Here is an 18,988-nt window from a genome sequence, read left to right as displayed (position 1 = left end):
CAGGATCCATTTTGTTAGCAATGGTAAAGCTTTAAAAGTTTGAGGTTAATGTGAGAATGTAATCTTGCCAGTCTGTTGTAAATAATAACTAGCTGACCTTGTACTCTCACATTCATTAAAACGGCTACTTGTCTGCATCCAGTTGTTTAGTTTAATTTGAAATCAATTAAGAATTTATTTGAATTATTTCTTGTTCCTTTTTCCTCATCTCTTCTTCCTTTACTTCCCTCTCAGATCAGGGATGTTTGTGGTTGGACCAGAGTCTGCAGGTGCACATCCAGGACCAGCCTGTTACAGGAAAGGTAATAGGTGTCCCCTGTAACTCCCTTTATTTAGTTTTTTTTCTCAGTGTATTATTGTGATTTCTTCAGTACACAGCCTGGTTGATAGTATTTTCCCCAACCTTCAATGGTTTCACTCTCTTTTAAATAATTCTCCTACATTCATCTGACCCTTCATGCTGTCGGACAAAAAGCCACACACAGAGCTTTCTGTTCCCATACCCCTTCTCTGATTGATAATCTCGTTTAACTGTGTGAAGGTTGGAAATAGGTAAGAGTCCAAGTTTCAGATGATATAACTGAAGCTTGCCTCATTGTTCTCAGTTTGAGCTGCAATGTGTGTTTACAAAACGAAACTTGACTCTGAGTTCATTGTTGATGTTCCCTGCAGGTGAGCGGTCAGATCTCCAGGGCTTTTTCACATTTCATTACAGAGTTATATGAAATATGTTAAAATACAAGACTGAAACGCCTAGCAATGCATCTTACACAAAAGCAGCCTGTACTTAGAACAGCATGAGTTTAAAAACATAAAATTGATTCCCTGTGGGATTTTCTTAGGTGGCCCTCTGACTGTAACCGATGCCAACTTAGCCTTGGGTCGCCTCCTCCCCTCCTTCTTCCCAAAGATCTTTGGTCCCGGGGAGAACGAACCACTGTCATTGGAAGAAACCATGAAGCATTTCCATCTTCTGGCCCAGGAGATCAACCTCTTCCTGTCTTCTAACAAATCACAGGCACTAATATTTACTGAGATATTAAGCTGAGCTTCAGATGTTCTTAATAATTCGGTAGGGGATTGATGTAGGGATGATAAGGCTAAAATGTTTTTTCACAGGTTACCACAAATGGGCCCAACCAGTCGCACAATAGCACGTCAGAGATGAGTGTGGAGGAGGTTGCTATGGGATTCATTCGTGTTGCAAATGAGGCCATGTGCCGGCCAATCAGAGCTCTGACACAGGTATAAAGTCTCAGCTACTGAATGTTTGGTTGTTAAAATATATATGTGATTCATGTTTTTTTTTTGTTTCTTACTTTCACCTTCTGTCACTCTCTCATTCTTGGCCCATACCCACATAGGCTAAAGGCCATGATACATCTCAACATGTGCTGGCTTGTTTTGGGGGTGCAGGTGGCCAACATGCATGCGCTATTGCCCGAGCCCTGGGGATGAAGACTGTCTTTATACATAAGTAAGGGTGATTGGTTGTGTGTATGTGCATGTGTGTTGTAAGAAAGAGCCGTGTTCATGGGCAACATGTTTTGCTGTAATATGTATTTGTGTGTATGTGTTGTAGATACAGCGGCGTGCTGTCAGCCTATGGTCTGGCTCTAGCTGACGTGGTGGAGGAAGTGCAGGAGCCGTGCTCACTGAAGTATGAACAGGACTCTTTCGGCAAGCTCGATCAGAGGGTGGAGCGGCTCTCGAAACGCTGCCACGATACACTTTGTGCACGTGGATTCACCAGGTCAGCACCCACAAAACACTGCATGGTTTAGGGTTAACCTTATGCTTCTCCAGCTGTGTTAATACACACTTTTTTTCATTGATACTCCCTGAATACATGCATTTTTATCTTTTTCTTTTTATCCTCTTCAGCGGCCAGATAACCATTGAGGTTTTCCTTCACCTGCGTTACGAGGGCACCGACTGCGCTCTCATGGTTACCGCTGCCACTTACCCCAGCAACGCCCAATCCTGTCTATCTGGAGACTTCAAAAGTGCCTTCACCAAGCGGTTAGCTCTTTCTTTACTCATTTGCTCAAAGATTTGTAAGTTTATTCATGCACTTAGCTGTAATAAACTGCAACCCGTATTCACTCATGAGTGGAGAAATCATTGCCACTTAAACTTTTGCTCCGCTGAGCCCTCTGTTCACATTGCATAAGCAAACACACTATCAAGTTAATGTGTCGTTTTTCCATAGGAGATAAGCTCAGTGTTGGGCAAGCTACTTGGAAAATGTAGTGAGCTAAGCTACTCTACATTAAACGAAGCTTCACTACACAGAAGCTACCCCCCAGTGAAATGTAGCAAGCTAAGCTACAGCAACATGGCAAAAGTAGCTTAGTTACATCTAAGCTACTTCAATTTTTTAAATATTCTATAGTTAGGTCGTGTGTGTGTGTGTGTGTGTGTGTGTGTGTGTGTGTGTATATATGTGTGTATATATATATATATATATATAAACCATTGTTGTTTGTATAAAGTAACTTAATTATCACATTTTCATGTGTATATGTGTATGTCATGTAATACTATTTCTTATTTTAATAATTGTTCCTTTGAAAAATTATACTGCTTGTCAAAAAGCAAGACATATTTTTAATGTAACAAAGGCCTATATTGTGTTTTTGTTGTTTTTATTCCTCTTTCTTTAGTTTTTATAATGTCATTTCATTGTTTATTAATTATATTTTTTTCATTGTTTATATGTGAATTTGTGCTCTGGCAACATTGCAACCTAAACATTCATGGCAATAGGTCTGAGAGAGTGAGAGAGAGAGAGAAATGTCTCATCTCATCTCATGGAAACAAGTTTCTGCCACTACATATACAAAGTTTCCTTCTCAGTAGGAAAAGGTGTCCAGGCTGGACCCTGATCCTTGTCACAAGAAGTGTTACAGTAACTATCACAATTAAAAGTAAACTCAGTCACGTGTGTCTATATTCCCATGCAGCAAAGTCACAGACATCAGCCCAAGGATTGGTACGTGATGTCACCGTCACACGGAAGCTACCGCGCTACTCGGTCAATAAAAGAGCTTTGTTACTGAAAAGCTATTTGATTCAGAAAATAGCGACGCTACCACCAAGCTACTGAGAAATGTAGTTAAGATAGTAATGGTGCAACTTGTAGCGGTGCTACTGCCCAACACTGGATAAGCTTAGTAAACTTTAGAGCGGACATTTCTTTACCTTATTCAGTCTACGTTTCTTCTCCTTCTGTTATGTGGCACCTCCTTTGTTTTTTTCTTCTTTTAGTTATCTGACGGAGTTTGGATTCACCATCCCAGACAGACCAATCATGGTTGATGACATCAGAGTGAGGGGTTGTGGGAAATCTGGAATCAAATCGGTGTATAAAACAAAGATGGGACATGGACAGGCCAAGCCAGTCACGGTACACATACAGCGGAAATTATCATATATGTAAACACACAGACGAATTCTTACAACTTAGACAGGGAATAATAGATAACAGATAATTTTCTTTTAATTCCCTCCCCTTCCTTTTACAAACATATATTATGCTGAACAAGTAAAACACTTATGAATTAAATAGTTTTGAAAAGGTATGAAAAGTCAGAACCAAATTTTGGTCTGGAAACAGTTATCATGTGGCCATTTTATCTGTATCTTCTTCCCTGTAGACGACCAAGTGTTACTTTGAGGAAGGTTACATGGACACCAGTGTGTATCTATGGGAGGAGCTACCATGTGGTCAAAGCATCCAGGGACCAGCCATCATCATCGACAAAAACAGGCAGGCATTTTCCCATTAATGCTAATTCTAGCTTTCAAATAAACATAAACATCAATGAAGCCCTTTTCTCTTTTTTTTTTTTTTTTTAAACGTCCCGAGATGATCAAAATCAGATCCTGTTTTTACTGAATTCTACTGCATTTTGCCGGCCTGCTAGTGTTGCATACACCTGTGAGTGTTTCTGTAGTCACATAAACTCCACCAGAGTGAGACGTCTTCTCTAACTGATCGCTTCACATTTGTTGAAGAAATATTGTGATCCAGGTTTAGGTGTGGTGAAGAAGTTTCAGAGACTGATGAAGACTTAACATAGCATGGTTTATTGAGCCCAGCCAAGTAGATACAGTGCCAGTGCTAATCTGAAGGATTACATCTTTTGGTCCCTTTTTATGTTTCTGTCTTCCCCTTACTGCCTGTAGTGTTTTCCCTCATCTGTAACTGGTCTTAACCTAGAACAACTAATCTATCTGATGTTTAGATTGCAATGCTACGTCATATTGGAAGATTCTTAAAACTCAACCTTGCCAGATTCCCAGAGAACACCGATATCTACTAGCCTGACGCCTGAGCTACTGTCTATCCCTTATCAGTCTAACTGTTGTCTCCTTAACAAGGACAATTACATGAATAAAATAACTAGAGTTGGAAGGTCACTAAACACTTGTGGGCTCAGCTAATGACTCCAAGCTATACCTGTCTTACCTTTCCCTGGTACATCAATTAAGCCCCCTAATAAATATTCTTTAACAACGTCAGTTTCAGGAGGAAACAGGTCATATTCTCCAAGTTAAACTTTCATTCATATTATGTCAACAAATTAAGCTTATCAACTTTATAGTTTTGAATCAGGACCTTCAATATTTGTATCAAGTAGGTTGTGAAAAAAACAAGGTGTGCTGCAGCTGTAATTTCAGTGTGTCAGATATATATTTAATAAACATGTAGGTAAATATAAATATTGGATCGGACTCAATAAGACTCTGATCGAAATCAGGGACAAATATACTTAATCAGGACTACCTGCTTTTTTATTATAGTATAGCATAGTGTACTTCAATGTTAAATTTGTTTCTTTAAAGTCAGAATATATATATATATATATATATATATATATATATATGGTCACACACACAGAAACATGCTCGGAAACATCCACACATCCACTGTACTTACTTTTTCTGGGTTAAGTTTGAAGTGAACTTGTATAAATTTATACTTTTATCTGCTCCATCAGTACCATCCTGGTGGAGCCGTGCTGTGAGGCCCGTCTGACAGAAGGGGGCGATGTTTGTATGACTGTAGGCTCCGACCCTCACTACGCCCTTGGCACTGAGCTCAACACTGTGCAGCTGTCCATCTTCTCCCACCGCTTCATGAGCATAGCAGGTACACCAGCAGAGGCGAGAGGATGAGGAGGGGGTTGAAAGATTGTTGGAGAGAAACTAGAAGGAAGGAAGGCAGAAAGCGAGGGAGCATGGAGTGAAGTGGAGTATTTATTTCCTGTCTGCTTGCTCAGTTGTGTTCCATCTCTGTTCCCCTACAGAACAGATGGGTAGAGTTCTCCAAAGAACCTCCATCTCCACCAACATCAAGGAACGTCTCGACTTCTCCTGTGCTGTGTTCGGGCCAGATGGTGGTTTAGTGTCAAATGCACCCCATATCCCTGTCCACCTGGGAGCCATGCAGGAGACCGTCCAGTACCAGGTGAGGGATGTGTACCTCTGAGTTTAGACATGCTACTGAAACACCAAAGACACTAAAAACACTAAAACACCCCATTCTGACAGACAGGATGTTGTGTTTCTTCTTCTTTTCTCTGCAGATCAGATCATTAGGGAACACGCTGAAAGAAGGCGACGTGATTCTGAGTAACCACCCATGCGCTGGGGGCAGCCACCTCCCAGACCTCACAGTCATCACACCGGTCAGTCTGTCTGTCTACATCCTTGCTCTCCCCGTTTCAATCTTTTCTTTTTACTATATACCTCCTTTCCTTGTTCCTCCCCCTTTTAACCTCAGGTGTTTAGGAAAGGGGTGAGTGGGCCAGTGTTCTTTGTAGCCAGCAGGGGGCACCATGCTGACATTGGAGGCATCACCCCGGGCTCCATGCCCCCCCACTCCACCTCTCTTCAGCAGGAGGGTGCCGTCTTCACTTCCTTTAAACTCGTCACAGGGGGCATCTTCCAGGAAGAGGGTAAGAGAGGAGGAGGTGAAGCAAGCATGAAAGTGAGAGACTGATGAGAGGGGGTCAGAGATAATACAGAGCTGTAGCTTGTTGACAAAGTAAAGATATTTTTAAAGCATACCAACTTATGGTTGGTAATTTCTCGCATTAAAAAGTTGCTGTTTGGCAGCAGACTGACATCTCATGAATCAGAATGTGTTAAAACACACCATTAAGGTATTTTTAATATAGCCACTGCTTGCAAGTAGGGGTGTGAATTTTCGTGGCCTGTCTTCGATTCGATATCGCGGTGCGTTACCTCTAGGGTGAGAACCTCTAGGTACCTTACGATTTGTTTACGATTATGAGGGCTACGATGCAATTGTAACACCATTCTCACTGTGTGAACACTTTTAAAGCAAATAATTTGTAATAATCCAGCCAAGTAGGTAGTAATTACATGTGATTATTTTACTTTACTCCCTAACTTTACATAGCATTATTTCAGATTTACTACTGACCTCTGTTGCTGCTATTTTCAGTTCGGATGCTGCTGTTATTAGTATAGATTCAGATCCGGGCTTTACCACGCACTTTACAATGCTCCAGCCACAGTTCACTTTGCCTTAATTGAGCTGTTTGGGTTTTTTTTGTGTCATCTTGTGTAGTTAACGTTACATGTTTGTGTTGTGTCTTGTCTTGTAAGGAGATTATTGTAATCTTGCTAAACGGCATTTTGTTCATTTGTGTACCAGTTATGTGGATGAATGACAATAAACAAACTTGAACTAGCAGCCAAAAAAACGTGATGTTAGCTTTTCTGCTCAGCTTCCAGACCTCAGTCTGAAGAGATGTTAGCTAGCACAAACTGCCTTCACTTTTACGGCAGTTGCAAAACAGACAGACAGACTTTAATTAACGGATACACTGTGACCTACACTGTACATTTACTACCAGACTGAAACTTGGAGCTCATCTTCTTATCAACATTCAGATAATCGATTTGACATTTGCGAATTTATTCAGAAACGTCCAAGTCCGAATTGCAATACATCTAAGAATCAACTTTTCCCCCCACCCCTACTCTCAACTGTGTTATAACGCAACAGTAAGTTAACAAGAAAATTTAAAGTGACTGGGTTCATTCTCTGGAATGACTTTTTTAGCATAATGAAGTGACTGTAAACCAGTGACTGTAAACCAGTGGCTGAAATCAGTGTAAAACCTTAATGCTTGCTTTGGGAAATGATCAGCAGTAATCTTGATTATATGTGTACATATGTAGTTAATGCTCTAAACATGCAAAACCAATGCCCTCTGAGGAGAGCTGATGAATCAATTTACATCTTATTTAACATTCACCTCACTTTCTTCACTCTTACTTCCCATAATGCTTTACTGTTTGTCTGTTTTTCCCCACTGGATTTCTCTCTTGTTTTTTCCCTCTGTCTCCATATCAGCTGTAACTGAAGCGCTGATGGCTCCGGCCCAGTACCCAGACTGCTCTGGGACTCGTAATCTGCATGACAACCTGTCAGACCTGCGAGCTCAGGTGGCAGCCAATCAGAGAGGCAGCCAGCTGGTGGGGGAGTTGATTGACAGTTATGGGTTAGCCGTGGTCCAGGCCTACATGGGATACATTCAGGTAACTGTGGCTACAAATGAAACCATAAAAACATAAAAACTAAATATTACTATTCTGAAAAGTAATAAGTACTGCTGGTGCTCCGCTACCACAACCTATGTGTTCATGTTTCAGAGTAACGCAGAGCTGGCAGTGAGGGACATGCTGAGAGACTTTGCACGTCGTCGACAGCAACAGACTGGCTCGTTGGAGGTGGAGTCGGAGGATTTCATGGATGATGGGACGCCAATCAGACTGCGGGTTCAGATAAATGAAGAAGAGGTTAGCAGGGAGAACCTCCTCATGATGCACGGAGAAGATGAATTCAGATCATTTCTTAGAGTGAATATGCAGTAAAATGTAAAAATCCTCCGTCACCACAGGGCAGTGCGGTGTTTGACTTCACAGGAACGGGAACAGAGGTTTGGGGGAACTGCAATGCTCCACGCGCCATCACACTCTCTGCCCTCATCTACTGCCTGCGCTGTATGGTCGGACAGGACATCCCCCTTAATCAGGTAAAGTGGTTTATTCCAAGACCCATGGGTGGGTTTTATGTCAAGTTTGATTACATTTTTTTAAAGCAGGCACGCTCAGTCGGGCTGCTTTGTGATGTCATGATCAAACCCAATAACTCAGATGTTTTTGACACCTGCAAGGAAAACTTCCCCAACTACTGTCAGGAAACGGATAAAATTTTTTATTCAGATGCTTGAGAAATGATATTCGATTGCAATTACCCACTGTTCAAATAGTTTTTTTTATTCAACTGTTTCCTTTTGTCAAATCCAGGGCTGTCTTGCACCAATTAAAGTCATCATACCCCCTGGCTCAATCCTTCAGCCCTCCCAGAATGCAGCTGTGGTTGGAGGAAATGTACTCACATCCCAGAGAGTGGTTGACGTCATCTTTAGGGCTTTTGAGGTGTGCGCCGCTTCTCAGGTGAGAAAAACTAGATTTGTACATAAAGAAATGTCACCTCTCCTGTTTTCTTTGTGGTGTTTGCTTAGTTATTGTCGTTCCTCTTTCCATCAGGGCTGCATGAACAACATTTCATTTGGCAGTGAGAGGATAGGTTACTATGAGACAGTTGCTGGTGGAGCGGGGGCCGGGCCAGGCTGGAGTGGGCGGAGTGGAGTTCACAGTCACATGACCAACACCCGCATCACTGACCCTGAGATTCTGGAGAAGAGGTCAGACAGAAGAAACTTAAAGTCTAAATTTGTTGTGTCCCGTAATAATAATGGTCTAAAAAGTATAATTGGTCTGTATGTTGCTGCTGTCCGTGTGGCCTTCAGATATCCAGTCATTTTAGAGCAGTTCTCTCTGCGGCCTGGTTCAGGAGGTGCAGGAAAATACTGCGGTGGAGACGGTGTGATGCGGAAACTTTTGTTCAGGAGCAAGGTGGTTCTGTCTGTACTGACCGAGAGGAGATCCACCCGCCCCTACGGCCTCCAGGGTAAATTCTGACCCTTTGAACCTCTCTACAAAAATCTTCAGCAGCTATTATCATGATAGCGTCTTCCTTAGTGATTAGTGGCCTCTTTCTTTCTTCTACTGTTTATACTCTAACCTCTCTAACCTCTCTCTGCTGGTTAGGGGGTGAGGAGGGTGCAGCAGGGCTGAACCTGCTTCACAGGGCAGACGGCCGAGTCCTCAACCTGGGAGCCAAAACCAGCATCAGCCTTCAGCCTGGGGTAAGACTGTGTAATGTGTGAAACAAAAGCTATCAAGCATACAGATTATTGCACTACTTATTCCAAATAACTACACTACAATAACAAACCTATTTTTGTAATTTTACATGAAAAAATATTGTATTCTAATAACAAATAACAAATAACTGAAAGAAAACATCTTAAGACGGCTTCTGACTTCACATATGATACCATAACATGTGCTAAATCTAGCTTTACATTTCAAATATGGCCATTCACTCTGAAAGTAATCAAAATACTTAGTGGTTAATCCTTTACATTTATCATTTTGATCAGGTAACTGTTATAAACTGATGATTTGTGTGCTGAATCCTCTGTCTGTGTGTCTACCCCAGGACATGTTCTGCCTCTATACCCCTGGAGGAGGGGGGTACGGAATAGAGGAGGATGTGAACAGGAGACCCCAGACCAAGCGCAGGCGCTTAAATAAGACTTTCCCCGAGAGAGGAAGCGTCTTTGAATACCGAATGGCACAAGAGGGAGTGTGAAAAGAAATAAGAAAGAGAGGTAGAGTTAACAGACAGGCCAGAATAGGAGAAGGAAATTACTCAAGCAGAGTGAGGGCTGGGAAAGACAGCCAGAGTGGGGCTCTTTGTCAAAGGTGGAAAGATTATTTAAAGTGACTGAAAAAAAACAGTGGCAACAAGCATTATAGTGTGAGGAATAAAGAAAGCACATACTAAAGTTAGCTAAACAACTGAAGCCTAGAAACAGAAATGTCACATTATCATGGTTTATGGAACAAATTCACAGGCCGGGTGACTGAATAGGAACAGATCAGGCTATAACATTAGGCAGATTTGTGTGATGGACACAAAACATGTTGATCAGATAAATTTAACATTTTGTTTGTTAATTGGAATATTTTTCTTATTAGACAAGAAAAATCTCAGTAATCCCAAAAAAGTTTTGCAGTCCTGTTTTGATAATACGTATTTGCCGTGTTAGCACAATGTGTGTATTTTTGCCTACTGTAATGTTTTCACTTTTTAAATGGTTTCCAATCTAAAACTGGTCAAACATGTGAAACATGCTAATCTGTTTTTACCTGGATCAATAACTTAGCTAACACCACAAGGTTCTTACTGTTCTTCTGTTATTTTAACAGGACAAATAAACCCAGTTTCTACTAATGACGTTGCCCTTGTCCCCCCCAGTCCTGTCTTTCAAAGAAAACGGTTTCATTTAATTATTTTTGGTTGTAAGACAGGGGGAATCTGTTTGGTGAAATGATTGCAAAGATTTAGCAAATCATACTGTGAAATTCAATTGTGATGTGGTTCTTTTGGCATGCTCTATCTCCATATCATTTTAATAATGTTATTTTGCTCTTGTTGCATGTAACATTGATTTGACTTAAAATATTTGTTTATTGCGTAAGCTGTTCAAATTATTTGAGCCTCTACTGCTGCCAGGTGTTATTGATCAGGGACTTGCAACAGTTATACGTACAACACACCAACATCCAGTCATGCATCCAAACAAACATTCTGGGTTGTAGAGATACAACCCAGAATGTGTGTTTGGGGGGGTCCCTGTTTAAGTGGTGTCCCCTCCTCCCATCTTTTGGTCAGGAATGATTGGGGAGAAGAGGAGGAAGGATGGTGAGGGAGTGCAGGCATGCGTAGGCAGCTGATAAAGAGATAGTGGAAACAGCAGGAGGCTGATGGCTGCTGGACTGTTGATGTAAATCAGCTGTGTGTGCTGGAAACTCCAATGCAGAGGACACGGACTGTGGATCAAAGATAGTTTCCTTGTTTATAGTTCACAATTCCTGTGGTAAACCAATCTATCATAATAAGAGGATTTGAGACACCCCCTGCTGCTGCCTGGAACAATCTCTCCATCTTTACACTTATAGGAGAATGTGAGACACAAGCATGAATCAAGACAAAATCCTTATTTATGACAAAATATCCAGTTAATTCAAATGCTTTGTCAAAGAAGAAAATGGCAACACTTGCATCTGCCAATCTGTCTGGAGATGGAAAAGCATCTACATAATATTTTGTTGGTTACATTATAACAGCATGCCATTAGTAATGCTCAGACTAATAGCAGCACTAACAACAGAATTAGTGGCTTCTGTATGTTAGGAAACAGAGTGAAATTGTAAAAGTGGGAAAACACTAAAGTTAAGCAACAAAAAAATTTCTCAGATTGTTTAAACTACATCACACCACAAATGTTTTCCTGATTTGAGTTACTTAAGTATCTCCATTTTCTGTTACTTTATACTTCTTCACTATATGTCAGAAGGAAATCTTGTACTTTTTACTCCATTGATTTTGACAGCTGGAGTTACTTTACAAATTAGGATTTTTTTTAAACTAAAAAAAAAAAAAAAATGATATTGGTAAAGATAAAACTCAACAAAATATAAAATTGCCCAAATTAGTTCCACCGTGGCCAGCTACAATAATAAAATGATATTTACATGTTACAATCTAATGTCATGTTATACAACTCATATTTTTACTTTATTTGAATATTTATATCCTGCTAGTTTTACAAGTGCATATTTTACATTTTAGGCACCAAATGACTACAAAGTCAGATGGGAGGCTATTGTGGCGTTTTTACATTATACTGTGCATCTCTCATGCACCTCCTGATGTTACTGCTTCAACTCTTCCTCTAGCTGCCATGAGAATTTAGAACTTTGTATTTACCAATGGGAAAGATGCCACCCTGACTGTCTGAAAGTCTTAATTTATGCAACTTAAAAATACACTTTGCGCCAAGACAGTTTCCTCGATTGGAGCACAAGTTCTCAATTCAAAATGGTCAAATTATACAACATGGAAGAAAAAGACTGTAGCAAAGTAAATACAGTGACAAAGTAGAATCCAACATGTACAAATAACATGAACATAAAGTTGTTTGAGATTGTGTAGTTTTCATTAACTTGTTTCTATACACACCATTGAGCAGCACAGTTAAAATAAACAGCGTTTTATTACATACCCTGTTGAACTCCATAACCTTCTTTTGATACTTAAACCTCTGAGCTGCTTTTACTTCAGCTCAGTACTGTACAAACCTTTAACAAGACCACAGGCAAATGGCAAAAAGCTGACAAAACATTCACCCGTCAAGGTAGGTAGGTATTTATAAGCAATTTCCTTTGGAAGACCATCATAATGACATCAAAATAGTGCAAATAACCAGCAGTGCAAAGTCCACAGGAAACATTAATAAACAGAGGCAGATACTGGTTGAATAGTGGTTGATTGTTTCCTGTGTCTTGAGAACATGCAGCCTTTTTTACACATCAACTATAATCTAAAATATAGCCCATTTTATGGCTACAAATAGTCTTAATGTAATGTGAAACAGTCAAATCTCAAAACACCACCACAGAAAACATCAGTTAACACCCTAAATGAAAAGCCAAAAATTGGGTGAAATTGCAGAAAGGCTTTTTTTAGGTCAATATGCTATTGTAGCTGCACTGGACCAATGCAGACAGTCCAGACTTACTGAAATTTAAGGTAAATGAAGGTAAACGACTTGTTCTGTATATTTCTGTGTGCATGCAAGGAAAAATAGATGTTTCCACTGAAATGATGCTAGTTATTTACCAAATAATCCTATATTCTGTTTAAAATGCTGGCAGGAAAAACAGTAAAAAAAAATAATTCGACACAATATACTGTACGTACCATCTACAGTTAGTTTTTCACATAACTGTAAAATTCAAGATTATATCCAACAATACATTCAGCGGCCACAACAGGTAGACAAGTGTGTAAGGAAGCAAATTCATGGCAATAAAAAGCTGTACAAATAAGACAGTCAGTGCAAAGAGCCTGTAGTAATACACACTCCATTTCCTTGAAAGACTGAGGTAGATACTTGTTTTGTTGTATAGCTGTTTGAGGTCCATTTTCTCCAGGTAATACTCCACAAAATGATGAGAAACAAGAGGGTATTTGAATCACTGACATTTCAGCTTGCTAAAAACCTGAATCCATTCCTTATGCTGTGTGTAGTTCAGTGACCTTTTGCATAATAAGCTGTGAACAACTCTTGAGCTGGAGGTTGTGATTAAACCTCCCTCCCATCTGTGCGTGTTTGAGTGACAGTATGGTTCAGTTAAAGTAAAAGGAGTCAGTATTTCAGAGTAAGTCAGTACTGAGGGTACCTGTTTAGGGGAGGCCCATTCTGCAGGGTGTACTGACTGGGTGGTTGATGATGTGAGTGAGAGTTTTGATTGGTTGGTACTAAAACGTCAAACACGCTCTTGTTTGGAGGCACAGATTGCAACATGTTGTCCAGGTCCATGATGAGGGGAGGGGCTTGGACAGAAACACGTCCACTGGGGAGGATGGGCCAATAGGCATGACTTAAGAAGTGACTAGGTGCCACGGGAGAGCCACTATAGCCGTAAATGGGAAGTCCACTATGCAGTGGCATTAGAGGACCTCCGTTGAACCGCATGCTGGGTGGGGCAACAGCATTGGGGGGAGCGTATTTGGCGTAGGAGGTAGGGAGCTCCCATGGCGGTGCAACAGTCTCCCGTCGGGCCAACTTGTGCAGTGGCGGCCTGAAGTCCTCATAACCATCTGACCCAGCTTCACCATCAAGAGGAATACGCTTGCCAGAAAGGGACATCCCTTTCCATTCCTCATCAGAGGAGGAGGAGGTGGAGGCCGGGCTCGCAGAGCTGGCCGAAGCACTACGGGCAGAGGAGGCGTAGCGGGGTCGTGGAGGTGGCGAAGAGTGAGGGCGCTCCACCTTGCCCCAGCAGTCGCTGGTAGACACATCCATATCCTCAGAGGCACTAGGTGGCCGCAGGCTGTGTAGCAGAGAGTCGATGGCGAAGGACGAGTCCAGCCTGGGTCGGAACAAATCCTCCTGCGGTGGGGAGGGGTTTGTGGAACACATAGGAGGGAGGGCTGGGACAGCGGCAGAGGGAGGCACCGATTCTGGCTTGTGTCCCTGCAGGATATAGGGGGCCAGATCTTGGGCAAAGATGGTCTCATCCTGCCGCGATACAGCCGTGTTTTGCCTCTTGAGGAGCTCCAGAGGAACACGGCTCAACTCCACCGACCAGAAGTTGCCTTTGCCCTGAGGCTTACCTGGGTCCTTCAGCACCTACAGGTGGAGGGAGGATGGACGGTGAGATGAGCACTTGACTTGATAATCTAGAGAGAGCTTTAAGTGTCACAGTTTACCATCTCAATAACAGTGGTTGAAAGATAAAATCTTAAAACCAGTTTGAAGGTTCTCAAGCGTATTTCTACAATGATTAAAGAGGATCACAAACCTCAGGGCAGGGCAGTGCAATGCAGATGTTAATCTTCTATTTTGGGAAGCTTTTCCATCAAGCACACTGATGAGACTAACCAGGGATTTAACCATAAAATTGTCAAACAGTTTTCAACATACATACCTTCACAAAGCAGTCATAAGAGGAGAGATTGTGTCGCACAGAATCCCGCCAGCCCTTGTAGTTTCCTTTGAAGAATGGGAATAAAGTACTGATCTCCTTGAGGATCTAGAAATCAAAACAATACGTCAGTATGGCTGTCTGAAGAAGATGCTCTTCTTTGCCATATTTCAGTTTGGGTAAGCTATGCAGCAGGCCAATGCTAAAGACATACTGATGTGGTGACATAACATTGATTTTAGAGCTTTAAAGTTAATGTAAGAGTAATTGGGCAGAAGTGGATGCCAACTACACATGATGTACAATTCACTTCAAGTTGTTTAGTTATTTAAAAAAGACAAGAATAGATATTAACACTTAAAATATGAGAAATCAAGTTGTATGGGCAATATAACAACTTCAGAGAAGCCATGCTACTAACTGAAAGGTGATTTTACCATGCACTGTAAATCTTATCACGTTCCTGATACAGATCAGTGTCTGGTTTCACTGCAGTGCAACCTTATCAAAGCACACCAAGAATGGTAGTGGTGGTATTCACTCACCAAGAGGCTGCTGTTTTGTGTCATAGATCATGAACTGTAAATGATACGTTTGTCAGTGGGTAATCGTCAGCTATGTTTAATAGAAATGTGACATTTACTCTGATTAAACGTACAGGAACGTACTTTACTAATACAACTATACTACAGAGTCTTGTACTTCACCTGAGATTTATTTCAATAAAATGCTGCGGGACAAAAGTGAACATCATAAGCAGCACCGTGCGTAAAACACACCATGAGCCATCTTTACCCAAAATACTTCCAGAATAGCACTGGGAACTCAAACACGTGAGATATAAATTAATTCTTACCTCAGATAGCGTCAGTTTCTTCTCTGGGGACCTCTGGATGACCATAGCAATCATAGCAAGATAGGAGTAAGGTGGTTTTGGATACCGCTGATAGTTCTTTTTCTTCCCAGCGCTGCTGCTACTCTTCTCCCGGTCACTGTTCCACGATTCCGGGTTAACAGTTTCCCGTTTGTTGCTGGCATCTTGCGGATTCGGGTATGATGAGCCCGGTGGTACGGCTTTATCCATGAATGCCGTGGCACTGGTGAGTTGTTCGGGCAGCGCTGCGGGCTTCTCCAAACGCGACTGCTGCCGGGGAACCATCTGGGCCGGGTGTTGAGGCCAGTGCTGGGTTGGAGTGCTCCGCGCTACGCCGCGGGGAGGAAAACTCTGCAGCGCATTTCTGTGGAAGTCAAGTTGATTGTCGTGGTGTTCTCCAAGGTGGGACAGAGAGGGTAGTGCCAAGAGGCTCTGCTCCCACCAGTGTTTTGTCATGCTGATCAGCCGGGGGGTTCGGACAGGAGCACGGAGAGGGGGAGGGAGGTCAAATAGTCGGTCCTTAACTTCTGGCAGACTGCTGGCTCCAGGCTGACTCTATTTGAAGAGCAAACAATTAACAGTTTCATGTAAACCCCGCTGCGTAATCTAGGGGAGAATGACGCGTTATCTGAGTGTAGCATGACTGATCGCCCCGGGGTGCTGGGGAGGGTCTGTGTAAGAGGAGGGGCGAGAGAAAGACAGTAAACCTGTAAATAACCCTTATGATAATATCAACGTGCCACTTACAAAGCAGAGATTCCGAGTTTGCTTTGGAATCAAAGCTAAGAAGATTTACGCATGAAGGCCTAAAGCATTAAGTGAGCATTTGGAGTAGGCGATACACTTACCACAATTACATTTAATAACTACAGAGACAATGACAACATCTCCACCTTACTATCTATATTTAAACCATAGAATATGTCATATTAGCTACATAAAACCATCAAGACTTTCTTCTGGAGAGTGACACTTGGGCGCAGAGGCGAAACGCGCCACGTATGGGGGATGGGGCGGGGTGCAAGAGAGAGAAGTGATTTCGATTGAAGCTTAAGTGCAATCAACAATTTTTGGTGATCAATATACATAAGGAATGGCTAATATACAAATGTAAGAAATTGGCAATTGCAGCAGTTTACGAGAAATACCTTTAAATATGCTATATCAAATGAATTAGTCTCTAAAGTATTTGAGTCATTGGAATTCCTTTTAAACTGAGGATTACGCTGAAAATTAACCAAGTTGCATAGTAGGCTATTATTGATAGAGGATAGCCTGGTTCCACAGAGCCAGCCATGCACATGTAAACCACTCAAAAAAACTATTCTATTCTGAGGACAATTTACAATTTGTAAGTGGTCAGATATGCTGAATAAATAATTTTGTGGCGGTGCTTAGAGATAGCGCAAAAGTCGATGGGTGCGCACAGTAGGGGCTCCCTGTGACTATGCAGGGTGTCATTCAGTGGTGAAAGACTAACTTTCGGGAATGCATGTCTTTTGTTCAAGCTAATGTAGGGCTAATGTGCAAACGCTTTCTTCCCAGCAAGACAGTGAAAACAAGTTGGATTAGAAAGACCCCCATTGCCAAGCTGGAGACTGTCCCTTCCCAGAGAAGCTGCTTAGCATGTGAGGAAATACAGGGGGGGGGCTATTCAACACCATTTGTGGGGTTTCTGGCGCTTACAAGCTGCTAAGTGTCCTTGTTAGGTAGGAAATTCACACCTTAAACAGGAGCAATCATGTTTTCCCGAATTGTTGGAAACGGCCTCAAGATATCTCGCAAACAAAAAACAGCTTTACACGATCCAAGAATCAACAACCTACAGTGACTTTCTACATCGTGTTGCACACACAGCCTCTGACTACAGCCTTGATGTTTTATTTATGTTAAACCTTTTTTTTTTTATAATTTCCACAATTCATCTGATAAGATAATGAAACGCGGCTCTTGTACCACCAAGGCGTGTCACCAGAAAGACACAAACAAAAGAACTGGAAACAAGTCGATTTCACATTGAGACTTTTCTAATTGATGTCACACAACTTAAACAGGACTGCTTAATTAAGTGACATTTTGACATGAAGTGTGTGGCCTACCTGCAGAATGTATTCACTTTCAATTTTAAGTGCTACGGAGCGTTTTCCTTTGATGGCACCAAATAACATCTGACCTCTCCATCATTTAGGCCTAGTTTTAAATTCCCAATTAACAAGACAGATGGCAGATCCTGTTTATCAGGTGTCTCAGGTGTCTGCAGAAATAAAGAGGACTGCTTGATGATAGTTGATGTTGCCCTTAGTGGACAAACTTACCACGTGAATTTACAGCTTTGGTATTTTTTTGCAGTAAAATTCAAAATGTTTGTGGTTGTTTTCCAGGTCAGATGGCTTCCCTACCATAGTGAGAAACAAACCTCCTCACCTGCTGCAAATTGCATCAGTACTTTTCTTCTCTGGTTGTCACACACTGTTAGTAACTGTTAGTACAGAAAGTGTGTCCCCCTCTAGTGGTTTCACTCAAACTTCAGTGAGAAGCTTGACTCACTCCTGCAAATGAAGGTCTCCAAAAATCAAGCAGCCACTTAAGAGTGCTTTCTCATTTGATGGAGTTTCACATCAATGAGAATTGGCTTTCACTGTGTGAGCTGGAAAATTAAACACGTACAGGCAAACCCCTCCCTCGTCATACACAATGTTTGGACCCAATTTACATGCCTTCACATAGAGAAGTGATTTAAATACAAACTGTCAATCTATCTCTTCCTGTCTACTGGAGTGCCAGTTAATAGGTTTTGGCTGGATTAGTGAGCCACGCATGAGAAGAATGGGAAACCGTATGAATAGGATAGCATGCAGGACAAGGCTGTTCACATAGGCTGATTGTGTCTAGACAAATCCCTGCTAAGCTGCCCTGAGATGCATCCTGAAACTGAGATGGAGAGGACGAATGACATGTAGCTAATCTGTGTTGTATAAAGTATTACTTTTTTCTTTGCTTTATTATTTATTTTTGTTTATTTAACGGACATGATACACATTATATTTACTGCACCAAGTATAGCTAAAAGCTCATTCCCATCTGTAGTCCCTGTGTGGAGGCCTCCTGTCTGCATCTTGCAAACTGTATTAGGCTCCATTGTAAGACTTGGTTCACTCGAATTATTTATTTATTTTGCTTTCATCTAGTGGTATCCAGACATGCCACTTTTGATATATGAATGTCATTAGTCACACAATCTCTCAACAATTCAACAGCAACATCTCTTTTCAGAAATGGTGCCCCAGTTTCTCTGGAAAATCCACAAAACACACAGTCAAAAGTGCTCATAAGGACTATTTTGTCAGGGGAAAGAAGTGTCACTGAAAACTGTTCCCAGTGAAGTCCTATAGATTATTCAGAGTACGCTGGATGCTGTTTCAGGAAACATGCATTGATTAC

The 18,988-nt window shown here is 41.6% G+C and overlaps 2 protein-coding genes across 4 annotated transcripts in view; one reads left to right on the top strand and one right to left on the bottom strand.

Annotated features, from left to right (window-relative positions):
* Positions 1–10,418, top strand: part of oplah (5-oxoprolinase, ATP-hydrolysing) — a 20,994-nt gene extending 10,576 nt beyond the window's left edge. Inside the window, 14 exon segments of the mRNA XM_046065848.1 lie at positions 3,271–3,409; positions 3,660–3,772; positions 5,007–5,158; positions 5,316–5,476; positions 5,595–5,696; positions 5,792–5,966; positions 7,397–7,581; positions 7,696–7,842; positions 7,944–8,078; positions 8,353–8,502; positions 8,596–8,753; positions 8,859–9,019; positions 9,160–9,257; positions 9,614–10,418. Coding sequence (XP_045921804.1) covers positions 3,271–3,409; positions 3,660–3,772; positions 5,007–5,158; positions 5,316–5,476; positions 5,595–5,696; positions 5,792–5,966; positions 7,397–7,581; positions 7,696–7,842; positions 7,944–8,078; positions 8,353–8,502; positions 8,596–8,753; positions 8,859–9,019; positions 9,160–9,257; positions 9,614–9,766 — 2,029 coding nt within the window. The 3' untranslated portion in view covers positions 9,767–10,418.
* Positions 10,419–12,217: 1,799 nt separating this feature from the next.
* foxh1 (forkhead box H1) lies at positions 12,218–18,101 on the bottom strand. 3 transcript variants are annotated; one of them, XM_046065872.1, is made up of 4 exons: positions 17,972–18,101; positions 15,530–16,102; positions 14,677–14,781; positions 12,218–14,378 (listed from the first exon to the last, which is right to left on the bottom strand). In XM_046065872.1, exons 2-4 carry the CDS (start codon positions 16,001–16,003, stop codon positions 13,410–13,412), a joined length of 1,548 nt encoding a protein of 515 aa, XP_045921828.1. In that variant the 5' UTR covers positions 16,004–16,102; positions 17,972–18,101; the 3' UTR covers positions 12,218–13,409. The 3 variants fall into 3 exon arrangements, with proteins under 3 accessions (XP_045921828.1, XP_045921823.1, XP_045921816.1); XM_046065867.1 differs by having other exon boundaries at positions 17,863–17,985; XM_046065860.1 differs by lacking the exon at positions 17,972–18,101 and adding an exon at positions 17,647–17,838.
* Positions 18,102–18,988: the final 887 nt, after the last annotated feature.

The sequence above is a fragment of the Micropterus dolomieu genome, linkage group LG01 (genome assembly GCF_021292245.1).
Source record: "Micropterus dolomieu isolate WLL.071019.BEF.003 ecotype Adirondacks linkage group LG01, ASM2129224v1, whole genome shotgun sequence".
Classification (NCBI taxonomy): Eukaryota; Metazoa; Chordata; class Actinopteri; order Centrarchiformes; family Centrarchidae; genus Micropterus; species Micropterus dolomieu.
Note: the sequence above shows the minus strand (reverse complement) of the source record. Positions and strands in the feature narration are given on the sequence as shown.

Coding starts and splice junctions, on each gene's coding strand:
- foxh1 (XM_046065860.1), bottom strand. CDS start 17,715: ATGTTATTTGGTGCCATCAAAGGAAAACGCTCCGTAGCACTTAAAATT. Junction 14,782..15,529: donor AGAAACTGACGCTATCTGAG/GTAAGAATTAAT, acceptor TTTGATTTCTAG/ATCCTCAAGGAGATCAGTAC. Junction 14,379..14,676: donor CTTATGACTGCTTTGTGAAG/GTATGTATGTTG, acceptor CTCCACCTGTAG/GTGCTGAAGGACCCAGGTAA.